The sequence below is a fragment of the Piliocolobus tephrosceles genome, chromosome 19, assembly GCF_002776525.5.
Source record: "Piliocolobus tephrosceles isolate RC106 chromosome 19, ASM277652v3, whole genome shotgun sequence".
NCBI classification, from domain to species: Eukaryota; Metazoa; Chordata; class Mammalia; order Primates; family Cercopithecidae; genus Piliocolobus; species Piliocolobus tephrosceles.
In genome coordinates, this window is record NC_045452.1 from 11,392,437 (window position 1) to 11,411,151 (window position 18,715).

General features: G+C 39.2%; 1 protein-coding gene across 6 annotated transcripts in view; it reads left to right on the plus strand.

The window, feature by feature from the left end:
• MTMR3 (myotubularin related protein 3) overlaps positions 1-18,715 on the plus strand; it is a 147,747-nt gene that overhangs the window by 46,199 nt on the left and 82,833 nt on the right. The window contains exon 1 of one of the 6 annotated variants that reach the window (XM_023190737.1): positions 15,658-15,699. The exons of the other annotated variants lie outside the window; for them this stretch is intronic. Within the exon in view, the coding sequence (XP_023046505.1) occupies positions 15,673-15,699 (27 nt within the window). The 5' untranslated portion in view covers positions 15,658-15,672. Of the gene's footprint in view, positions 1-15,657; positions 15,700-18,715 lie in introns of those variants that run through there. 6 annotated transcript variants of the gene reach the window in all.

Here is an 18,715-nt window from a genome sequence, read left to right on the forward strand (position 1 = left end):
CCTCCCTAGTAGCTGGGATTGCAGGTGCCTGCCACCTTGTCCAGCTAGTTTTTGTATTTTTAGTAGAGATGGGGTTTCACCATGTTGGCAAGGCTAGTCTCGAACTCCTGCCTCAGGTGATCCGTCTGCCCTGGCCTCTCAAAAGTGCTGGGATTACAGGCGTGAACCACCACTCCTGGCCACATTTTTTTTTCTTGTAGGCTTTTCCCCCAGTGCCCTTAGGTATGTATGTACCACCAAATAATATGTAGCTTTCTTTTTTTCTTTTTAAGTATGCTGTACATTTATTCCATATATTTTTCCCCAATTGATGGATATTTAGCCTGTTTCTAGGTTTTTGTTTTTACAACCTGTTGGTGTGAAGTTAAAAAAAAATTTTTTTTTAATTTTTTTTTTTTGTTGAGATGGAGTCTCGCTCTGTTGCCCAGGCTGGAGTGCAGTGGCTGAATCTCAGTTCACTGCAAGCTCCGCCTCCCGGGTTTACGCCATTCTCCTGCCTCACCCTCCCAAGTAGCTGGCACTACAGGCGCCCGCCACCTTGCCTGGCTAGTTTTTTTGTATTTTTTTTTTTAGTAGAGACGGGGTTTCACCGTGTTAGCCAGGATGGTCTCGATCTCCTGACCTAGTGATCCGCCCGTCTCGGCCTCCCAAAGTGCTGGGATTACAGGCTTGAGCCACCGCGCCCGGCCTTTTTTTTTTTTTTTTTTTTAAAGAGTTGAAGTCTCGGCATGTTGCCCAGGCTGATCCTGAACTCCTGGGCTCAAGTGATCGTCTCTCCTTGGCCACCCAAAGTGCTAGGATTACAGATGTGAGCCACCATTTCTAGCTCAAAGTTTTAAAAACATGCCTCAGGGCATATGTGTGCTGACTTTGTCGAAATATATCAAGAGAAGTAGAGTTGCTTGGCTATATGGAATACAAAGTGGTAGTCATAGTATATTGTCAAGATACTCTTCAAAGTAGCTTTAGCAATTTTACCATTACCAAAAGTGTGTACAGTTACTCACTTTTGGCTGGGCATGGTGGCTCACACCTGTAATCCCAGCACTTTAGGAGGCCAAGGTGGGTTGATCAACCTGAGGTCGGGAGTTCAAGACTAGTCTGGGCAACATGGTGAAACGCTGTCTCTACTAAAAAATACAAAAATTAGCTGGGTTCCTTGGCACGTGCCTGTAATCCCAGCTACTCGGGAGGCTAAGGCAGGACAAGTGCTTGAGCCTGGGAGGTGGAGGTTGCCGTGAGCCAAGATTGTGCTGTTAAACTCCAGTCTGGGTGACAGAGCAAGTCTGTCTCAAAAACAAACAAATTAACAAAAAACACTCATTTTTCTACCAGTGCCAGTACTTGAAATTAAGCAACATCTTACTTTTCTGCCAGTCTTTTGGATGGAAAACGATTATTTAATTTGCATTTTTTCTGATTGTGAAGTTGAGATGTTTTTGTATGTATGTTGAACATTTTTTCTGTAATATTTTTTTGTCTGTTTTTCAGGTTTTTTCGCATGGATTATAGAAGTTTTTTTTTTTTTTTTTTTTTTTTTTGGTGGGGGGACAATCTCTCGCTCTGTCACCCAGTCTGGAGTGCAGTGGCACAGTCTCCTCTCACTGCAACCTCTGCTGCCTGGGTTCAAGTGATTCTCTTGCCTCAGCCTCCCGAGAAGCTGGGACTACAGGTGCGTGCCACCATGCCAGCTAACTTTTTTTTTGTATTTTTAGTAGAGATGGGATTTCACCATGTTAGCCAGGATGGTCTCCATCTCCTGACCTTGTAATCCGCCCATCTCAGCCTCCCAAAGTGCTGGAATTACAGGCGTGAGCCACCGCGCTCGGCCTTACAGAAGACTTTTTAAATGGAAATAGTCAACTCTTTTTAGATTATTCTAACACTTACTGGGAAGGACTGAATTTTGACTGAACTGGACAAGCGTTGTACAAGTGTCTGAGAGATGTGAGTGGTGTATGGAAAGAGAATGTGAGTGGAAAGAGATGTGAGTGGTGTACAGCAGGTAAGAAGAGCCCTAGTAACTGGACAGCACATAGATTGGGTTCCAGACACAAAGCCTTTCAATTTTTGTCTTTCAGTTGAATCTATTCAGTGAATTCCTTTCATACTATTTGATTTCCAGATAATTTTTTAAAGCTTTAGGAGTGTTTGTATAATGCTTTTGCTTTTGAAAGTCGATTTATTAAGGTAAATTGTATACAACAAAATTCACTTCATAAGTTTTGGAAAATATATATAGTTATAATACACCACCTGATTAAGATGTAGAATATTTCCATTACTGCAAAAAGAATTCCAGGTGCCTTTTGGCCATTAATTCTCTCTACTGCTCAGTGAACCACTGATCATATCTCCATCACTATGGGTTAGTTTTGCCTCTTGTAGAATTTAATGTAAATGGTCATTCTCAGATCTTTTATGTAGACTTCTAAACTTAACATTATATTCACATTAAGAATATGAACTTGGCTGGGCACAGTGGCTCAAGCCTGTAATCCCAGCACTTTGGGAGGCTGAGGTGGGCGGATCACGAGGTCAGGAGATGGAGACCATCCTGGCTAACATGGTGAAACCCCATCTCTACTAAAAATACAAAAAAATTAGCCGAGTGTGGTGGCGGGCACCTGTAGTCCCAGCTACTCGGGAGGCTGAGGCAGGAGAATGGCGTGAACCCGGGAGGCGGAGCTTGCAGTGAGCCGAGATTGCACCACTGCACTCCAGCCTGGGCGACAGAGCAAGACTCTTGTCTCAAAAAAAAAAAAAAAAAAAATAATAATAATAATATGAACTTGGCCAAGTGCAGTGGCTCATGCCTGTAATCTCAGCACTTTGAGAGGCCGAAGTGGGAGGATTGAAGTGGGAATTCGAGGCCAGTCTGGGCAACATGGCAAAACCCTGTCTCTACAAAAAATTAGCTGAGTGTGGTGGCACATGTGTGTAGTCCCAGTTACCTGGGAGGCTGAGGTGGGAGGATAACTTGAGCCAGTAAGGTCAAGGCTGCAGTGAGCTGTGATTGTGCCACTGCACTCCAGCCTGGGTGACAGAGTGAGACCCTGTCTTGAAAGAGAAAAAAGAATATGAATTTTTGACTGGGTACAGTAGCTTACACTTGTAATTCCATCTCTTTAGGAAACTGGGGCATGAGGATTGCTTGAGCCCAGGAGTTTGAGACCAGCGTGGGCAACATAATGAGACCTGTCTCTACAAAAAATATAAAAATAAAAACAATTAGCTGGTCATGCTGGTGCGTGTGAATAGTGCCAGCTACTCAGGAGGCGGAGGTGGGAGGATCACTTGAACCTAGGAGGTGGAGGCTGCGGTGAGCTGTGATCACACCACTGCACTCCAGCCTGGGTATCAGGGTGAGACCCTGTCTCAAAAGAAAAAACAAAAAAAAAAACTTAAAAATGACCTAACTTTAAGAGTGGTTGGTTAAAAAAATCTTGAATTTCTCTAGAGTTGAGGGTTGTTTCTGAATTGATTTGGCAACTTTTTGTCACTATTTAATAAGTAAAATTTTTTGTGTTAAATTCTGCAGTGGAAATACTGACACAACAAGGTTAACAGTACTTGAATCTCTGAAATGAGATATGGTCAGTGGAAGGAAGATAGCAGTTAATCTACCCCTATCTTTTTCCATACTTGCCTCTTAAATGTTAGTTTCATGGTACTGTTAATCATTATATACAATGATTTTTGGTTGTTCTGTACATACATATATTGCTTTGAACAGAGGAGGACAACATCCAAAGTGATAATAGTATTTAGTTTTTGCCAAAGCTGTTTTTTTGTTTTGTTTTGGTGGAGACGGAGTCTTGCTCTGTAGCCCAGGCTGGAGTGCAATGGCACGATCACTGCAACTTTCGCTTCCCGGGTTCAAGCGATTCTTCTGCCTCAGCCCCTCAAGTAGCTGGGACTATAGGCACATGCCACCATGCCTGGCTAACTTGACCAGGCTGGTCTCGAACTCCTGACCTCGTGATCCGCCCGCCTTGGCCTCCCAAAGTGCTGGGATTACAGGCGTGAGCCACCATACCCGGCTGCCAAAGCTATGTTTTAAAAAAATAAAGTCCTCCTAGAAGGGGAGGAGAATCCTTTTTTTTTTTTTTATGAAGCAGATTAAGACCATTGGAGGGAAGGAGGATGTCTAACCTGATTCTTAGCCCTTTTTTATAAGACAGCAATGTTATAGATTTATCAAGATTTCATATTATTTGATAGGAACTCCTGACAGCCAGCTCTTTATTCTTCTTTGCACATGTGCATTGAAGAATACTGTACACCTTCTATTCAAAATTCTGGAATAGTTTATTCTTAAAAAATTCCCATATCAGAGATACACTAATGTTAATCAGGATTATAAGGACTGGTTATAAATCTGAATGCCATTGTAATCTATTTCAGTCTATTACATTGTAGATTTTTGACTTGAACCAGTAAGTTCTCTGTTCTCTAAGTGCTTCTCTTTTGTTCTTAATTTAAAAAATTGAGACATAATATGCGTATAAGGTATAGTAACCCTAAATCAAAGCCTGGCAGCTTTTTACATATGTATAGACCCATGTAACTACACCCATATTAATATTCAGAACATTTATAGCTCTCTCCCTACTAAGGTTCCCTTCCATCCTTTCTTAGGCAGTACATACTCTGATATAATGACTGTCTTGTCCTGTCACCAGAGTGCTTTTGTTTTTGTTTTTGTTTTCATAGTAAAAGTTCTTTTCAAAATGTTCCTTTTTTTTGGTGGAAAGTTAACCGGGCACTAAATTGGTCTAACTAACTTACTAGGAAAGTTATAATCAAAGGTTGCTGGGAAGGCACGGAAGTGATCAAGACTAATTATGAGTCAGATTATTAATAGTATTATTGAAAGATAGTATTATGCAGCATTCCTCATGGTCAGAGGGTACTTCACTTGGGACTAGAGTACAACATTTTTAAAATTTGGATTTTACCATAAGGAAAATAATGAAAATTTGCTTTTCAATAATGAAGTGATATGATGAATGTTCATGTAGGTACAACCTAATTTAACAAATATTTATCCTCGTCATGTTTGTTTCAGATTTTAAAAACTTTGTTATAATTTGAAAATAATAGTTATAGAAATAAGGAACTCCCAATGTTCTTCACCAATTGTTTACATTTTGTTTCATGTGCTTTATTATTTCTCCCTTTCTCCGTATTTTTTCCCTGAATCATTTTAGAATAAGTTGGAAGCACTGTGCCCCTTTGTCTCTAAATACTTGAGAGTTTACTCTTTTTAAAATTTCAAAATTTTTATTTTTTGAGATGGAGTCTCACTCTGTTGCCCAGGCTGGAGTGCAGTGGCGCGATCTCGGTTCACTGCCACCTCTGCCTACTGTGTTCAAGCGATTCTCCTGCCTCAGCCTCCTGAGTAGCTGGGACTACAGGTGCATGCCACCACTTCTGGCTAATTTTTTGTATTTTTAGTAGAGATGGGGTTTCACTGTGTTAGCCAGGATGGTCTTGATCTCCTGACTTCATGATCCACCTGCCTCGGCCTCCCAAAGTGCTGGGATTACAGGTGGAGAGTTTATTTCTTGAGAATAAGGACATTATCTTTTTTTTTTTCCTTTTTATTATCCAGGCAAAAAAACTGTGAAGAACATTATTTTACATAATCACAGACAATCCTTCATGGGTTTTTATAGATTAATTTTGAGGATGCTTTTATATCCAAGCTCTTGGATACACGTCACAGTTGGCAAAATATTTTGTGTACTATCTCAGATTTGTATACCATCAGAATTTTTAGTATATTTTTAATCTTCTTAACTAAATGCAAATGTAGCTTATTTTACTATCGGTCAAGTTGTTTTAAAATTTGAGAATTAAAATGCATCTTGCTGGCTTCATTTGTATTTCACTGGGTGGTTGTCACCAGGTATGCTCCCTTCCATTATCTTCATATAATTTTTGAACTGAGAGGTACTAATCAGACTCGTCGTCAGTGGTAGTCTTGTTCTTTGCACATAAAGATGATAGTATAAACCCAACAGAGCAGTTCTGTGTCCCCCCCGCCCCACAAGAGACTGGGTCTCACTGTGTTGCCCAGTCTTCTGGACTTGTACTCCTGGACTCAAGCCATCCTTCTGCCCCAGCCTCCCAAGTAGCTGTGCACCATTGTGCCCAGCTAAAGTAGGCATTTTTAGTTTTGCTTTCTTACCACCTCACAATGAGATGATACACTTGTGCTTGTCCAGCCATACATATTCTTCTACTTATTTCCCTATAATAGTACATGTTTTTAGGGTAGTTGATTTATGGATAAAAACATGTTTATATTATGTATAATATCTATGGAAGTGAATAAATTTGCTTATGAAAATTAAACTCTAACTGGGCACGGTGGCTCATGCCTGTAATTCCAGCACTTTGGGAGGCTGAGGCGAGTGGATCACGAGGTCAGGAGATCGAGACCATCCTGGCTAACACGGTGAAACCCCGTCTCTACTAAAAATACAAAAAATTAGTCGGGCATGGTGGCGGGCACCTGTAGCACCAGCTACTCGGGAGGCTGAGGCAGGAAAATGGCGTGAACCTAGGAGGCGGGGCTTGCAGTGAGCGGAGATCGTACCACTGCAGTCCAACCTGGGTGACAGAACAAGACTCCATCTCAAAAAAAAAAAAAAAAAATTAAGCTCTGGACATTAAAGGTGTTAGCACACATCTAATCAAATGAGTAACTGTGTATTAGATTACTTGAAGAAGGTGGTATCCCATTTGGCTATTCTAGAGCCTGGTTTTTCTTTTGTATGTGTAATTTCTGGAGTTTTCTCTTGCCATACTTGCATTTTAATATAAAAATCTATACTAACGTGGTCTCTTTTCCTTAGTATCTAAGTTGTTAATGTCATTATAGATTGTAATATTTGGAGAATTTGAAGATTGTATTTTAGGGGAAAACTAGAGCATGCAGGTTGATCTTGTCACATTATGGTGAGTTGTTTGTCCTACCCTGTTATATTAGAATCTAGAAACATACTAGCTTTGAGCTTGGGCAAGTTATTGAGTCCTTGGGAACCTTGAAGTCCTCACTGTTAAGTGGTTTAAGTGGCACCTCCTTCAACAACTATGAAGATTGAATGAGATAATGCATAAAAGTACATAGCCCAGTGATTGGCACATAGTTCAGTAAATACTAGCTTTAAAGTATGAAAATAATGGTGTTTATTCAGAGTTTGGTTTTGCTTAACAAAATAATTTATCCATTTAGACTACTTTTATTAAGCATATATTTTTCTATTACAGTATTTAAGTAGAGCTTTGTGTGTAATATATTTTAACTATAGATGTCTTGTGAATTAAGAAATGGATACTTCTGTAATGAAGACATTTTAAGAGCTTTTAAGTTGTATATTAGTTTGTTCTTTGATAAACCCATGAGATTGTTTTGTCAGGGGAGATAATTCGATTTCTTTTGAGAGAGAAAAACAGCTTGTACTATAGTTATTGATCAATTTACAACAGGACATTAGTGGTAGAGCTAATATGTATGTGATTACTAAATGGCATGTACAGTTTGAAGTGTTTCTGTTTTAGTTCACTTAATTCTCACAGTAACACTGTAAGATACCATTGGGAGTGGAAGCATGAGAAAGAAAAAGTGACTTGCTCAAGATTATAGAACTATTAGATGCCTGAACTGGGTTTTGAGGCAGGGTCAGGATGACTTTAAAGCTGTGTAAGAATGTGTTAAAAACTAACATTTAAAAAGTGCTAGTGTATATTTTCAGTTCTAACACACTAGTATTTCTTTTGAAAACCTTGTTTAAAACAGCAGAAACTGAAATGATATGGCAGAGTAAAATGAGGCATCATATTTCTCCACTAGGTCAAAGAGGTAAAGAATAGAAGTAACACTGCCACAAATTGTGGGGAATAGAATAAAGGAAAGAAAGCAGGAGATCTATTCCTCAGTCCTGACCTTTACAAAATAATGTGCATATCTGATGCGGTTTACTGTCTGGTTGAATGATCTCTTCTCTCTGTGCCCTTTTTTTTTTTTAAATTATTATTTTTTGAGATGGAGTCTTGCTCTGTCTCACTTTGTCGCCCAGGCTAGAGTGCAGTGGTGCAATCTCGACTCATTGCAAGCTCCGCCTCCCGGGTTCACGCCATTCTCCTGCCTCAGCCTCCCACATGCCTGGCTAATTTTTTGTATTTTTAATAGAGATGGGGTTTCACCATATTAGCCAGGATGGTCTCGATCTCCTGACCTTGTGATCCGCCCACCTCGGCTTCCCAAAGTGCTGGCATTACAGGCGTGAGCCACTGCGCCCGGCCTCCATGCCCACTTTTAGGGGAAAAGTTTAGAAGATGGAGACAAAACCAACTATCCATTCTGCTATCTCTATGCTGTAGCCTACAATCGTAATGTAGACCAAGATTAGGCTGAAGAATAAAATATTCCTTAATGTATGTAATATTTTTATAGTACTGAACTCTAACCCCATAATAATTTTTTTGGGGAAAGTCAGATTATTTGGTTATGCTTGGGAACTTTTAGGTAGTTGCAGCCTCATTAATAAACTGATCACATGGACCAGATTGTCTTACCCGGTCAGCTTTTTGCTTCCTTGTTCTTATATTTGCTCTATTGTGCTGGTGCCCATAACAACATAAACTTACAGCTCAGTAATGCAGGGCAAGTAGACTTCCTTCCTGCCCTGGAGCTTTTTCCTGTACTAGATGCCAGTTCTGAGGATGGTGAGCCTGAGAGTTTAATGGAAAACCTGATTTCTTGATTCTCTGTGGTTAGATTAGATTTGTTTCAATGCTGAAATAAAGAAACTCTAAGAGTGGGTAGAAAGCAATGCCTGGCTGGAGGATATTTAAAAAGTGTTCAGCTTTAGAATGAATGGATTTCTTGCTTTGTTAACTTCTTGAAAATGCCAGTGTCTTTAATGATACAATTTAATAGAGGTAATCTGTAGTAGAACATTATTTAGTAATACCACGTTTTCAATTCATTAGCCATTTATTTGCTTTTGTAAATTCTCTGTATTTTCTCATATTCCCAAAGACTTTCTTCAGTTTTCTAAGTGAATTAATTTCTTTGAGTAATAAAATAGTAGTATTAAAAAATATGGCCCTTCATGCTATCAACTTGAGTTTTAAGATGGTTAGGTTTTTTTCGTATTACTGACTGGCTAAAGGGAGAATTTGATCCTGGAGAATTTGATCTGAGTTTTGGATTTAAAGGCTTATATTTTATCCCCCTTTTCTTAAATTTTTTTGTCAAGCACCCCCTCTTCTGCAGCTGACAAAACTAAGATACTTCTTAATATTGGATTAAGCTTTTGTTATTATGTATTAGTTTTCTGTGTTATCTTTCTCATCATATCTAGTAGCGCTAAGCTTCGTTTTGTCTTGTCCCTATTTGGATTTGCAGCTTTAAGATGCTTATCAGCAGGGCTGAATCTTATTTCTCTGGAGGATATGGACTCTTTAAATGGTTATAAAAATAATTTTTTGAGTGCCTACTCGATACCAAGACATTCTCTTCTAGAGACTTCTTTCTTTACCATATACTGTCTACCTTTGGTCACAGCAGTTTTGAGGCTTGGGAGCTATTTGTTCTATTCCTTTTTTTGTGCTTGTTCACTTTTTTCTCTGAAAAAACTTTGCAGATCTTTTTTTTTTTTTTTTGAGTCGGGGTCTTGCTCTGTTGCCCAGGATGGAGTGCAAACAGCACAATCATAGCTTACTGCAGGCTTGCTCCTGGGGTTAATTAAGATCCTTCTGCCTCAGCTTCCCGAGTAGAGGGGACTATGGGCTACAGGCATGTGCCGCTGCACCCAGACTTGATTTGTTTTGTAAAACACTAGTTTTTTGAATATACAGCTTGGTAAATAGTAGCACCATGTATAATTCTTGAGTTTCAAGTAAACACATCAAAATGCATTTCATGGGGAGTATATATTCAGGCAACTTGAATCTATGCTCCCAAGAAAAATAAATTTAGAAAACCGACAAAAACCCAAAATGCATTTCATAAATTGTAAGAAGATTTGAAGTAATTAAATGATGGAACAAACTTTCACAAGCCTGTTTTTTTAGTTGTTGGTTCCTAATTTGGCATCAGTCTGTACTGAGTTGATGCTTCAGTAGGTTTGAGATAGGAATAATACAGGGTGGTCACAGGAGAACTGAAAATTCCAGGCAGCAGTTTTACATGACTAGCATAAAGGAAACTGTTGAAATAGCTGCATAAACTAGGGGCTGACAAGACCTTAAACCAGAATGTGGGCCAAGCTGGCTAAGACTGACCCAGCATGGCACTGGATATGACCTAGGTTTCACCTAGGACCTCATTATGTGCTCATTAACATACTAAATCACATACCCACCAGCACCATGCAGTTCCAGGAACACCCATATTTGGTGTAGAAATGGGTGGCACTACAGTTCTGAGAAATCATCACCGGTTTCCTGGAATCTTCCTGAATATTCCATGCTTTGGCTAAAGAAACCCATAAAGATGGAAGCACCAACCCGCTTGGTACAACCTTCTCTTGAGTATACTCGCACTCTCCTTTCTTGAGTTTATAATTTTCGCTTTGTCATAAATCTCCATACTTTCACTGTTTCTGACTCATTCTTGAATTTCTCCTTGTGATAGTGTCAAGAGCCTGGACACCGGCTGAGGGAGAGGTCTCACTGCTGTTTGGGACTTCCCCCAGCCCACTGGTGTTCAGACCTTTCTGAAATCTGAGTCTCTGATGTGGAACCATATAGAGATAAATTTTTCTTGGTCATTAGAGTAAAGGTATATGCAAATTCTTTTCTTTTCCATAGACTCTTTGCTCAGGACCAGCTGTATAATTTACAGGACCTCTTCAAGAGGTGATTTAGAAAACTATACATTTTCTTTACTTTTTTTTTTTTGAGGCAGAGTCTCACTCTGTCGCCCAGGCTAGAGTGCAGTGTCGTGATCTCAGCTCACTGCAACCTCTGCCTCCCGGGTTCAACCAATTTCCTGCTTCAGCCTCCCGAGTAGCTGGGACTACAGGCACCTGCCACCATGCCCGGCTAATTTTTGTATTTTTAGTAGAGGCAGGGTTTCACCATATTGGCCAGGCTGGTCTCGAACTCCTGACCTCAAATGGTCCACCTGCCTCGGCCTCCCAAAGTGCTGAGATTACAGGAGTGAGCCACTGTGCCTAGCCGAAAACTATACATTTTCTAATTGTGCTGCATAATTGTATATTTTGTGATTTTTATGTGATGAAAATATGTCCACCCTGGAATTTAAAATAAACTGTTTTATAATGGTATTTTTGTTTCCTAACTTAAGATCTGGTTAAGGAGTGTCATGGTTCAAACTGTTTTTATTATAGGTTTAAATAAAATAAAAACATAAAATATTGTAGGTCCAAAAGATGGGAAAGGGACTTTATTGGAGATGATAGTTTTATTTTCAGACATCAAAATCTTGTAGAGATAGACTTTTCAAATTAATCCTGAGTTGTTAATTTTAAGCTTTGTGATTATCTCACTCTTGAGATAATCCTGCAAACCTTTTCAGACATAATCATTGAGGTTAGCCAAAACTACTTTTAGCAAAAGCCATATGCTTGTTTTCCCGTGAGTGAAATTGAGCACTGACTTTTGGAGTCACAATGTTTTAGTGAAAATGCTTAAATTTCAAAGTAGACCTTAGTGACTTTCTATGTATATGAAGGTATTACTTGACTATTTTATAAAATAAGAACAATAATTGGTGTAGACTTTCAGACGAGATTAGGAACATTCAGGGTGGTATGGCCATAGACAGTATGGACTTTCAGATAGCAGCTATAATTGTTAATAATACGAGTATGACTGTCAGGCCTCTGAGCCCAGGCTAAGCCGTCATATCCCCTGTGACCTGCCCGTGTACATCCAGATGGCCTGAAGCGACTGAAGAACCACAAAAGATGACATTTCACCATTGTGATCTGTTCCTGCCCCACCCTAACTGATCAATTGACCTTGTGACAATATACCCTCCCCACCCTTGCGATAATGTACTTTCTGATATTCCCCCGCCCTTAAGAAGGTACTTTGTAATACTCTCCCTGCCCTTGAGAATGTACTTTGTGAGATCCACCCCCTGCCCACAAAAAATTGCTCCTAACTCCACTGCCTATCCCAAACCTGTAAAAACTAATGATAATCCTACCACCTTTTGCTGACTCCTTTCTCGGACTCAGCCCGCCTGCACCCAGGTGAAATAAACAGCCTTGTTGCTCACACAAAGTCTGTTTAATGGACTCTTTACACGGACACGCGTGACAATGACTATACTTTTAACAGATGAGAGGTTTGATGGGAGTTGAAACTAGAACTTTTTTTTCCTCCCTAGTAGGAAAAATTGGAACATTCTTTAAGGTCCGGCTTTTCTCCCCCCGCCCCACCTTTTAAAAAAAATTGTTGCTTATTGCCAGTAGACTAGCAAGTGGTTGAACAGTTTCCTTGGCAAGAGGTGCCAGGTGACTGACTAATGCCATCATAAAGCACATGCCCTTGATCATATCATATGGACTTGATCTTGGAGGCTAATTATATTTAGGGACATTTTAGTACTTTCGAGGAACCTCAGACTTTGCTGAGGTTGAAAATACTGGTAACCTCCCTTTGGTTATAAGAGAGACCAGGAGTTCATATGTATTCCTTAAGAAAAATATTTGAAAAATATAACACTGACCTTGGGAGATTAGTGCATATGATCTTGATTTTATGATCTTTCTAGAGACACTGCAGCACTGCTTTTGGATCAGTGTTAGAGCCTCTTTGGGATACTATTCTAGGATTTTAAAAGTTAAAATAGAATTTACATGGTGAAATACGCAAATGCAAGTATGCAGTTTGAGTTTCAATAAATGTTTACAGCGGTGCAGCCACTGCCTCAATCATGATACAAAACTTTTACATCATAAGAAAGTTCCTTTATGCCCCACTTCTGGTTAGTCTTTTTCTCCCCTAACCCAAACTACTATTCTCTTTCCTATCACTAAAAATTAGTTTCATCCTTGAACTTCATGTAAATGGAATCATACAGTATTCTTTTCTAATTTGTTACTTTGAGTCAACATAATGCTTTTGAGACTTATCCATGTTGTATCAGTAAGTTGTTTGTTCATTTTTCTTGCTGAGTATGGCAGTCCATTTTAGAAATATACCACAGTTTGTTTATCTGATCACTTATTGGATATTTGGGGTTGTTCCAGTTTGGGGCTATTATGAGTAAAGTTGCTATGAACATTTGTGTCCAAACCTTTTTGTGATTATGTGCTTTCATTTATCTTGGGTGATACCCAGGAGTAGAATTGTTGGGTCATAGGATAAATGTATGCTTAACCTCATAAGCAATTGCCAGACTGTCCTCCAAAGTGGTAATTGCCATATTACACTTCACGAGCCACGTATGAACTCCAGTTACTCGACGTCCTCACCAACATTTGCTCTTGCCAGTTTCTTTAATTTAGTCCAGTGGACGTAAAAGGGTATCTCATTGTGGTTTTCATTTTGTGTCTCCCTGATGATTGATTTGAGAATACTTCTCCTACATGACTTTCCTTTTCATTTTCTTAATGGTGTCGTGGATAAATAGATATTTTTAAAATAAAATTTTAATTGTGGGAAAATATGTATAACATTTATTACCATCTTAACCATTTTAAAATGTACAATTCAGTGGCATCTCTACAAAAAAATTAAAAAATTAACCAGACGTGGTGGTGAGTGCCCGTAATCCTACCTACTTGGGAGGCCATGGTGGGAGGATCCTATGAGCCCCAGGAGTCTGAGGTTGCAGTGAGCTATGATTGTGCCACACTGCACCCCAGTGTGGGCAACAGAGTGAGACACCATTTCTTAAAAAGAAAAAACAAAACCAAAAACGGTATTGTCTATCTTGAATGCCTTTAGTTTTTGGATATGTTGACCCTTCTGTGACACCTTGGTCCACATAATGTGTGTATTTTTCTTGTCTACGTTTGCCACTCTTTTAGTATGTAAGTTTATAAGTTCATAGAAATTTTAGCTAGTTTTTGGAGGAATTGTGTTGGGTAAGGTGAGCTTGTCAGGGAAGGAAGGAATTAGTGTGTTATGACTATTCCAGATCTTCTACTTTGAATCTGTATCCTGTGACTTAAATGATTATTTTGCTACGTCTTATATAGCAAAATGAGGCTCTTATAGCCTTAGAACATGATAGACTTTTAGTTTAGGCATTTTGTTTACCCTTCCCCACTCCCAACCCCCCACACCCAACACCACCTCCTTCATGTGCACAACTTTTTTATTTTATTTTTTTCTTGAGACAAGGTCTGGCTCGATTGCCCAGGCTGGCGTGTAGTAGCGCAATCATGGCTCATTGCAAACTCTGCCTCCCGGGCTTATGCTATTCTCCCATCTCAGCTGCCCAAGTAGCTGGGACTACAGGTATGCACCACCATGCCTGGCTGATTTTTTTGGTTTTTTTTTTTGTAGAGACAGGATTTTGCCATGTTGCCCAGGCTGGTCTTGAACTTGTGAGCTCAGGTGATCCTCCCCGCCTTGGCCTCCCAAAGTGGTGGAATTACAGGCGTGAGCCACCGCTTCCGGCCTCCACGTGGACAACTTAAAGCAAGAGCTAGAGGGGTCTTAGAGTCCAGAAGAGCGAGAACAGTGTTTGATGGTTCCTTTTGAGATCTTAATATATTTTAGATTGGTGCAAAAGTAATTGTGGTTTTTGCCATTAAAAGTGATGGCAAAAACTACTATTACGTTTGCACCGATCTAATACTTATCTCCACTACTCTTGTCTACCCCAAGAACTTGTCATTGTCTTAGGGGAGCACTAACTTTTACTTCTTTCTGACTTACATGTTAATTTTGTGATGTTTTATTCTAGATTGAGTATCCTTACTTGAAGTCCTGTTTTTGATAATAGTAGGGGGAAAAGTCAGACTTTTACTTTTGTCTTTTCTTCCTACCCCCACAAGAAAACAGGAAGTAGAGATCAAATTGAGTTGGAAGAGGATAGTATTTGTGGACTTCCAAACAAATTCTGTTATCCTCAGGACACATGTAGCTTGGCATGCAGAGGCAGCATGACTTTTGGAAATTAGGTGTCATTCTTTTTCTTCTGTTACATTTTAAAGTTTTGCAAGCTACTTTGCTCAGTTGTCTTTAATGTTGTATGTTAGCCACTTGATTAGTGACTTTTTATTGTGATAAAACTTTATTTGCAGTAGATCTTTGCAAACTCTGAGATCACAGAACATATAAACTCATTAGAACTGCTATTTTCAATTGATGTATTTCTGATTTAAGTTTTTCTTATTTTTAGAAATGTTTACTTTTATATTTGCTAAATAGATATCATTTCAGTCATCAGTTACAATGAATGAACTATATAAATAGGTTCATTGCTGAAATTGCTGCTGTGTGTGATTTATAATAGCAGATTTCTCCATAATCAAAGTAAATACAATATCCATATTTTATTTCTGGAAATGAATTGTTTAAATATTATTTTTTAGACAGGGTCTCCTCTGTCGCCCAGGCTGGAGTACAGAAGGATGATCACCACTCACTGCACCCTCAACCTCCTGGACGCGGGTGATTCTCTAGCCTCAGCCTTCTAAGTAGCTGGGACCACAGGCAAGCTCCATGAGGCCTGGCGAATTTTTCGTAGAGGTGGGATTTTGCCATGTTGCCCAGGCTGGTCTTGAGCTCCTAGGCTCCAGCCGTTCTCCTGCCTTGCCCTCCTGAAGTGCTGGAATTACAGTTGTGAGTCACTGCGCCCAGCCTAGATATGTAAATAATTATAATGACATGTAGTAAGTGTTATAAATCAAAATAACTATATTGAAATGGCACAGTGAACTCTGCAGGGAAGCTTTTGCAGTAAAAATACTTTTAAGGTGGCCAGGTGCGGTGGCTTACATCTGTAATCTCAACACTTAGGGAGGCCAAGGTGGGCGGATAGCTTGAAGCTAGGAGTTCGACACCAGCCTGGGTAAAGCAAGATCCCTGTCTCTACAAAAACTTAAAAAAAAAAAAAAAAAAATGTAGCCGAGCATGGTGGCGTATGTCTGTGGTCCCAGCTACTTGGGAGGCTGAGACAGTAGGATTGCTTGAGTCTAGGAGCCTGAGCCTGCAGTAAGCTGTGATCCTGCCATTGCATTCCAGCCTGGGCAACAGAGTGAGACTCCTGTCTTTAAAATGGGGTGCGGGGAGGGGGGAAATTTTCAAGCCAAGAATTGAAGGACACATGGGCCTTATCCAGGTGTATAAAGTGGGATGAGGGAATCAGGCAAAGATAATAGTTAAAAAACATTCATGCATGAAAAAATTTTTAAAGCAGTCTCAACTTGTTTAATTTGGAAATAGAATGTCAGAGGGTTTATTATTTGGAGAGAAATTTTAGGAAAACTTCTATTGAAGGACTACTACAGGGAGTGTTAAAAGATTTGACCAGAGTAGTTCTGTTACAAAGTCAATTGTAAAACTTGTGTGTGTATGTATATGTTTGTGTGTGTCTAAAGTAATCAAGGTCTAATTGAAGGGGTGGCCTGCCCCTCCACACCTGTGGGTGCTTCTCGTTAGGTGGAACGAGAGACTTGAGAAAAGAAATAAGACACAGAGACAAAGTATAGAGAAAGAAAAGCGGGGCCCAGGGGACCAGTGCTGTGCTTACAGAGGACCCACGCTGGCACCGGTCTCTGAGTTCCCTCAGTATTTATTGCTCAAAAGATAAGGGAGTAAATCAGCAGTAAGACATACAGATACACGGAGATGTTCCATTTCCCAGGGACGGGCAGGAGACAGATGTTTTTCTTTTACTGAGATTTAAGAGAATGGTGATGGCCTTTAACCACCAGCAGCCTTTAGGCACTTGTTTAACAAAGCACATTCCTTACAGCCCAAAATCTTTTAAACCTTAATTACCACAGCGATGTCTCTTGCAAGGACAAGATTGGGGGCAGAGTCATAGATTAACAGCATCTCAAATACAGAGCCAAATGGAGTCTCTTAAATTAACTTCTTCCTATGTAAACACAGTAACAGGCTGACCTCTCTTTTCCCCACACTAATTAAATTTAAGCAAATATTTGCCAGTCAATTTGATAGAACAAGTGGCGGTGATACTGATAACATGCAATGGAAAGATGAGAATTAGGCATTTCAAAGAAAGCAGTGAAAATTGGTGTCAGCTTTTGTCATTGGAAATAGAGTCAAATGGTTTCTAGACTGGAATACCTAGAACAACTGTGATTCCCAAAGGAGTATTGAGGAGCTGTGGTGGGGAGAGGAGAGAGAGGAGAGGGAGGCAGATGATGGATTCTGTTTAGGATAGAGGTAAAGGTGCTACATTGACAACCCAGAGGTGATCTGGTCATCTGTGGTCCTGTGCTAGCAATAGCAGTCAGGGTCGAGGAATATTTTGGGAAGCTCTCTGCTAGTAGCTGAGGACTCGAGAGAAAGGCTTATCATTTCTGTGGGAAGGACTGATCCTGTTGCGTGTGCGCCAGGTCAAGCCTGTTCATGAATGGTTTCAGACTGTGAATGGATTGGAAAAATGTCTTATGAAGAAAAATGAGGGAACAAAGAATCCTGAGGAAATGATTTTTGTAGCAGTTTCTGTATATAAAGAATTTGTATTAGTATTAGGGCAGTATCATTCAAACCTTTCATTAATGTACTACCTGCATATTTTTTTGCAGTATCTGTATATCTAATGGGAGTGCATCTTAAAGACAATGGCATGTTATAGTTGAATTGGAAAAGTTTTTTTTTTTCCTAGCGGTATGTAAATTAAGTTTGTCCTGAATTTGATGGCATCTCAGATTGAATAAAAGGTAAAAATTTAAAAATGCTCATTAGCCCAAATATAGTTTTTAAAAAGATCCTTGTTTATGTTCTGTTTAATCTCAGATATCACCAATGATAATATATACCTCAGCATGGAAACACTGGTAATAGAGTACTCCCATTGAAAAAATAACTATATGCTTTAGAATATAGGGTTTAGATTAGATGTAAGGAAACTGTTGAAGATGTAAATCATTAGAAAAGAAAAAGTGTAAGTTCTTCCCAAGGTTCTTACGTTTCCAATATTTTAACATATATACATGTTTTAACTAAACACAATGGTAGTACAGAATCCGTTATCCAATTACAGGTCTGATTTTACCAGAGAGATTGGATAAACATATTATTTCTTTCTCCTCTTTCGGACATTAGCTCCTTTGACAAATTATTTTTATGTTGGAAAATGCAAGAAAAATAAGTAGCTCAGATTGACTTTGGAAATGTAATATTATTCTTAATTCACAGGCTTGTTGGCAACTTGAGAATTCCAATTCCTTGTCGGTGTGGATTGGTTTTTTAAAATGCTGAATTGTATAGTGCTTACGTTTTTGATGTATAAACAATATATAATAATATACTCCATAATGTATGAGGATAGGTTTCTATTAGGCTGTATGTTTGAGAAAGTTTTTCCTCTTATGAGAAAAGTAATTTAGCCAGTATGCTTTTTTTTAAAACAAACAAACAAACAACCCTGCCTCCCAGTTTTCTGGAGTTAAGTAAAATGATAATGTGAGAATTTTTTAAATTCAGGGTTTGGTCTGTCTGCATTTTTATGAGTCATTGATTTAAATGCAGTTACTTAAAAGTATACGGGGAGAAATTCCTTTTACTACTT